Here is a 7,417-nt window from a genome sequence, read left to right as displayed (position 1 = left end):
TATTTTTCCAGTGCTGTCAATATGTAAGTTTTGCTGACATGTCAAGAAACGCATTGTACATTTAAAGGGACTAGACACTAGATTATACAAAAGAGAGTATCATTTGACGAAGCCACCGGGAAATTTATTCATCGTTGTCGGACCCAGTGGGAGTGTCTTGTAGGTTGTGAGCTATAGGTCACAGACAGGATGTCTCCTCCCCGGTTAAAGCTACTCTGTTGTTTTTTATCATGCAGCAGTGTTTACCACTGTCAATCATGTCCCTAGTTTAACTTCTCTCTCGAAGACGCTTACTTCTGTTGGTGTTGTGGTAGAGAATCGCACCTGCGACCGTTAGATTGTCTGTAATGTGTTATACCACACTTTTCTTTCCTAACCCCTCCGGACTGATGTTATTTCTGCCGATTTGATTCAAAACAAACGTATAACACTCACTGGGGCTAATCATAGAATTAATTGGGTTTACCAATAATTTATTATTGTTTCTTTTATAATTAAGTTTCCTCAAGTTTAAGCATAATTTGACAAGACTTACCATATACGTTTCTGCTTTATTCGGGATTGTTGGGATAAGAGTGAGGTTGTGCTCACTTACTGGTTAAACCCCCCAATAAACATACAATTTACTGACCGTTCCAAGGAGGTACCTAACAATACTTGATAAACACACTTAGTTTTTTTTATATAGTATAAATGTACTGTGTTGTTTGTGGCGTGTTGTGCTGTTGTTCCATGTTTTTGGTTTGTGATTATGTGTTTGTGTGTTCTGTGTCGTTGGCGTTAACGCTGTTCCATTAAACGGGATTAATGTTTAAACTTTCGTCTCATGAGCTTGTTTCTGTAGTTTTTCATATAGATATGTATGGTAAACTTTTCCGGTGGAAATAAATGTGCACCTACCCCTTTCTTGGACGAAGGTGCTATTTTCTGTACACTAGCTTAAATGTGTATCACATTTAGGAGAATTGGGGAATAAAAAATAAATCGTTCTTTCTGCTTAAATTATGCTCACTTGTTCAAAAAGTAAAAACATGATTATTTAAAATTATTTACCTGTGGGTTCAGAAACTTCTTTAATATAACATAAGCCAACTAGATCATACTACAGCTTTACAAAAATAGTTTCAATACTTTGCATACCTTGTTTACCATTGTGTAATACAATAAGAGAAGTGAAATTCAATACCGATAATTACATGAGCGAATGAAACATGGTTGAATGTGTCACGGCTATCAGGACAGACGGTTTGAGATATTGATTATAAGGATATTATACAAACTCAAACCTACAATGTTAACAGGTAAACTGAGATTTATTTATGTTGTGCTGAAATGTTTTAAAAACTCGACTTCAATCCATTAATTTTTTATATCCAAAGTTCTTTTCCTTTCTTAAATAAAACTTGTGATTGTCAATTTCACAGATACTACAACGACTTTCAACATGGAAGACGTCGAGGAGATTATAACCTGTTCGATATGCATGGAGATATTCAATTTACCTTGTGTTTTGCCATGTCAACATACATTCTGTGAACATTGCCTATCGAGCTTTATAAAGGATAAAACAGACCGGAAGAAATCAAATAAGAAGATAGTTTCGTGCCCACTTTGTCGCGCTGTTACGGTTATTAAGCAAGCGCCATATGATGGAACAGCATTTCCAAAGAATTTGACTGTTGTAGCACTAATGGATTCTTCTGCTGTGCAAGGTGTGAACACAGAGGGAGAATCTAACCAGGAACCTAAAGAAAGGCATGATAGTGAAAAGAAGGAAGACGTTTTGTGCTGGTTTGATGACGTGCTATTTTCGAAAATTACACTGCGCATTGTAAATTACATCTACTTGCACTTGTGTCATTCAAATGCTGAAATAACGCGGCGTGCATTTGCCTTTTTACTGTTGTTTTTGAATGTCTTTATTTGCTCATACGGTCTCGTAATACTGCATAACAATAATTGTTGGCTGGTAATATTAATTGTATTTTCCGTTGGAAAGCCTCCATTTTGTTTGTGGAAAAATATGTTTAACTTAATAAGATCTAATAATTCGCTTGAAAATCAAAAACTATTGCAATTGCTTATTCTGATATCTTTGGTTGCAACCGCCATTTTTCTTGTACTCATAGTCTCTGTTTTGATTTTCAATTTTGCTGTTTTGACATTTTCAACCCTTCCATGGAAATGGCAAACTCACTACAACAGAATGGGTCAGCCCGAGTGCGTTAAATTCTGGGAATTTGATTATAATATTTTCATAACGAGATTTCAGAGCGTGTCGAGGACTCAGTTACAGGTTATTTGTGACTGGATTCAACACATTCAAAGACATATCATGCATGGTATAAGCCATTTCCTATGGCAGTGATTTATATTAATTGTTATTGTGTCTGATTATTAAAACCTCATAAGTGAGCGTGTCACTGGCATAACATTAGTATGAGTTTATTTATGACTTGATTCAGGGCGATTAGAGAGGGCGGAACTTATGGGCGTCACCTTTTGACATGACCTCCCACAAACCCGAAATTGATTTGGTTTAAAAGGACGTATTGTGGGATTTTATCAATTTCTTGTCCTTGTTGGGGTATTTACTTTTCTCTTCTATAATAAGATAAAAGTGAAATTGGACGATTTCAGCCATTTTCTTTGGAAGTTATTTAACTGCCATATGCCGATACCGAATATGTACACACATATCATATGTACACTGCAATTGCTTCTGATGTTGTTAAAGTATGTTGAGTAACGTAATCATTTCTTTTAACAAATGATTTCAAGATAACGCTCTAAATCCTATTTTCTCTCATAAGTGTGCAATTTTCTGTGGAAGTGATTCAAATGTCATCTGCCGAATTCGAATATGTAGAAACATAGCATACATAAATTGCAATTATGTTAATTTGATTGAAGTATTTTGTTGCTATGTATTTTTTAACAAATGTTGTATAGTTAACGCTCTATATCATAGTATACCTCATTTTGTATTCACCATAACATTGTTCAGGGCTTTCCTCAAGGCAAAGGATGATTAGAAGTACCAACATTTAAAATGTTACAAGAGTTTGATTTTGTTTTTAAGTCAAATGTTTAGCATGCATAATAAATAATTCCCTTTCATAATGTGTATGTATAATAAGGAGTTGAGAAACTTTTACGAAAGAATGTTTTATGAAGTCTGGTTGAAATGCATTTGTATTTTCTTGGAAAAGTCTTTCTACACAATGAATATGTATTTGTGTTTAAATATTTAAGATTACCTAACAATGTTTTGTGATTTGTCTGAGGATTGCATCAATTTTAATAAAGATATTAAAACATTTTAACCAGGAAATGATTACACTATTTTATTGAATGTCTTTATTATTTGAAATTATTTTATCAAGAAACGACAATACAGTGTTGATAGTAAATCTGGAGCAGTTTGACACGAAAGTATGTATGTATTGTCAACATACTTTCCTAAACAAATGCAAATTCTTTTTCAGCTTAACTTTCCGTTATAAAAATTGCTTTATTCTTTATAACACCAACACATTTGAAAATGATGTATGTTTTTACTCTTGAAAAAAGATTGTTCCTCAAAACTTAATAAATCATGAGCTTTTGAAATAACTTATTGTTTCGTCATCCCCGACCACTTTTGCGTTGGGTGAGGCCCTAAGTTATTCTTTGAAAAACTTGTTGGAATGAGTGATAAAGAATACCATCGAATTGCTTTGACAACATGCATTAGGAATAGAAACCGGGAGATACACCATCTTAGGTAGAGAGAACAGAGCATGTAAAACAAACATGGTTGTATCAAAGTATCACCTTTATGTATATTTGTCATTTGTATACTGATATGTGAACTAAGGTTAACCTGAATCAATATTTTAACACTATAGACAAATTTGTGCCCACACAGACGGTCTTTTAACAAAATTTGTGATAAAGGCTAGGACAGAACGTATCTGATACTCTTGCTGGCGTTGCTTCTTGGTTGCATTTGATGTATTGCTTTACTTAATTGATATACGTATGTACAGTTGTCAGATACCAATCTCGTTTTCTTTTTTGAAACCATCTGGGTATGTACCATGCTATATGTGCTTAGCCAAAGGCATGTATTTGCTGATATTGCCAATAAGCTGAAACTAAAAATGTCTGATTGCTTTAAGCCTTACACAATTTGGGGTCGACCTTGTGTCTCGATAATTAATTAAGGTTTGTCCAAATGATTCCGTTGTTGATACCCTGTTCCTACTAAATCATATAAAACAAAATTAAGAGATGAGAGCGTCCAAGTTGGTTTATGTCAATTTGTGTGCTTTCTCTGAATTCAGTTCTATTAAAGCTTATAATAAAATACAATTGAACGTTGTCCATATTAAGATGCTTAGATACTGTGTCACTGATCGAGCTCAAGTATTCGGAGTCTTCGGTGAGATGCGGAAAAACCCAGGGCACTGGACCACTCTCACCCTCATCGTAAGTGTTGTTTTATTTTCCCAAACGCTTTCCCCGCATCTTGAGATGAATGTTTGCTCTCTGTGCTTTTCTTTACCGCCAATGAACACATTATTCGAAACTGATTGGTGTTGGGCTCATACTTTGTAGTTTGCCATTTTGACGGATCTTATTTCGATCGTCGATTCGAAACACCCTGGTCATTGTCAAAATTTCCATCGAAAACAACCTTGGATGTAGATCGATATAAACACCATATTAATCAGAAGAGAATATTAAGTAAGCGAGCTGCATGACAGTGGTATTTATGTTTGTTTAGTCTCGTACACGTCTGAATCTCATGGTAATTATAACAATCAGTGAAACGTGAGTTGCATGCTAGCAACAATCATTGTTTATAAGTTTGGAACACGACAGCCATTCATGATTTTCATATCAATCGGTGAATAATGAGTTTTATGATAGCGGCATTCATGTTTGCCGTGTTTGGTACACGTCAGCCTCATATGGTGTTCATAGCAATCAGTAAACAGTGAGTCGTTCAGAAAGTAGTACTAATATTCAGGCTCAGTTAATTACCTTGGTATATACAGTATGCAACCTACATTGTCTTAATGGCAACTAGCTGATAAACCGTTGATATGTTCGCCATTCAGGTTTTACTTTGGGATGTTGGTACTTTATTGTTGTTTCTTGATAACATTTTTTTCAAATAAAAAGGACATTCAATAACATAGTGAAATTATTGCCTGGTTACAATATGCAAAATTGTAATATCTTTCTTAAATTTAATTCAATCACCACAAAACACACAACATTGTTTGGTTATCTCGAAAAAAATTATTGTGTAGAAAGACTTTTAAAAACATACAACATACACAAATGCTTTTCAGCCAACATTTTATAAAACATTCCTCCCTAAAAGTTTCCCAACTTTTTATTACACATACATATATGCAATTGGGGTATTTGTTTTGCATGCGAAATATTGAAACTCAATACTAAATCAAACGTTTGTAACCTTTTGTGTTTTGATACTTGTAAATAACCTTTGCATTGAGGAAGGCCCTTAACAACGTAATGGTGAGATGCAAAGAAGGTTTAACAGAATCGAGGGCGTAAACATACAAACTAGTATATTTATGTTATGTTTCTTAATATTTGGTTTTGGAATATGGCATTAAAATAACTTCCACAGAAAATGGCTGCAAAATTTACCCCCCCCCCCCCAAACACACACTCACCTAAAATCGTCCATGTTAACTTTTATTTGATTCAAGAAAAGAGAAAGCACCATTTCATACTTGTCTAGAAATTGCTAAAATCCCACAGGAAATATTTTAAACCAAATAGATTCGGATCTGCGGGTAGGTCGCATATCGAAAGGTTAAGTTACACCCTCTCTAATCCGCTCCTGAATCCAGTCGCAAATTAAATGTTACTACTACACGTGACACGCTCACTTTTGACGTTTCATTACATCAGACACAACTGCAATTTATATATATCAATGCCAAAGGAAAAAGCTCATACAATGAATAATATCTCTTTGAATATCTTGAATCCAGTCACACATAATCTGTAACGCAGTCCACCACTCGAACAGAAGTCTAATTTTGAAAAAAATATAATCCATTTCCCAGAATTTCACGCACACGGGCTGACCCATTTTGTTATAGCCAGTGTACCATTTCCATGGAAGGGTTTGAAATGTCCAAACAGACAAAAGTAGAATCAAAACCGAAGCTATGCATGCAAGAATGACGGCTGTCTCAACAAAATATATAAGAATATGCAAGTGCATTAATTTTCGAATTTCAATTGAGTTATTAGATCTCATCAAATTAAACATCTTTTTCAACAAACAATATGGAAGTGTTCGAACGAAATATAATATAAATATTACCAGCCAACAATTATTGTAAAGCAGTATAACGAGCCAGTATGAGTAAATGAAGGCATTGAGAAAGAACAGTAAAAAGGCAAACACACGCCGGATTGTTACAGCCTTTGAATTCAACAAATTCAAGAACATATAATTTGCAATGCACAAAGTCATTTTTGAAAATCGTGCGTTAGCATAGTATGTTTTAAACCAGCACAAAACGTCTTCTTTCTGTTCGCTGTCAAGCCTTTCTTTAGTTTCCTCGGTAGAATTTCCCTCTATGATAACACCTTGTACAGCAGAAGAATCCATTAGTGCTACGACAGTCAAATTCTTTGGAAAGGCTGTTCCATCATATGGGTCTTGTTTAATAACTGTAACAGCGCGACAAAGTGGGCACGAAAATATCTTCTTATTTGATTTCTTCCGGTCTGTTTTATCGTTTATGAAGCTCGATAGGCAATGTTCACAGAATGTATGTTGACATGGCAAAACCCGTGGTGAATTGAATATCTCCATGCAGATGGAACAGGTTATAATCTCCTCGACGTCCTCCATGTGTATTGTCGTCGTATTATCTGTTCATTTGATAATCACAAATAGTATTTAAGAAAGGAAGACAATTTTAAATGCTAGTATATAAAAGAATATTATATTTAAGCCGAATTTTAGAAAATATCGACAAAACATAAATAAATCGCAGTTAACCCCGTTTCCGAGTCTGTATAAATATCTTAATAATCAATGTCTCATACCTTATGTCGTGATCACAGATACAGTCCATTACAAATTTACATCCATTTATGTAATTATCGGTATTGAATATCAAAATTTGTATTGTATTACACAATGGAAACATAAACATGGTAAGCATTGAAGCTATTTGTAAAGAACGAAGTTGGGTATGAACTAGATGTGTTAGGTAATATAACTTTATAAACGTTTGTAAACCCACATGTGAATAATTCGAAATGCCCATTTGCTTACTTTCTGAACAAGTCAACGAAGTTCAAGCATTTTTATTTCTCAATTCACCCCTAAACATTTAAGCTAAGGTTAAAAAAGGTAACAGCCATTAAG

General features: G+C 34.4%; 1 protein-coding gene across 1 annotated transcript; it reads left to right on the top strand.

The window, feature by feature from the left end:
* Nucleotides 1-1,222: 1,222 nt before the first annotated feature.
* LOC128207002 (uncharacterized) lies at nucleotides 1,223-3,574 on the top strand. Its single transcript, XM_052909784.1, has 2 exons — nucleotides 1,223-1,301; nucleotides 1,425-3,574. The coding sequence occupies exons 1-2, from the start codon at nucleotides 1,292-1,294 to the stop codon at nucleotides 2,366-2,368; spliced, it is 954 nt and encodes a 317-aa protein (XP_052765744.1). The 5' UTR covers nucleotides 1,223-1,291; the 3' UTR covers nucleotides 2,369-3,574.
* Nucleotides 3,575-7,417: the final 3,843 nt, after the last annotated feature.

This window comes from Mya arenaria, chromosome 10 (assembly GCF_026914265.1).
Source record: "Mya arenaria isolate MELC-2E11 chromosome 10, ASM2691426v1".
Classification (NCBI taxonomy): Eukaryota; Metazoa; Mollusca; class Bivalvia; order Myida; family Myidae; genus Mya; species Mya arenaria.
This window is presented reverse-complemented; position numbering and strand designations above follow the sequence as displayed.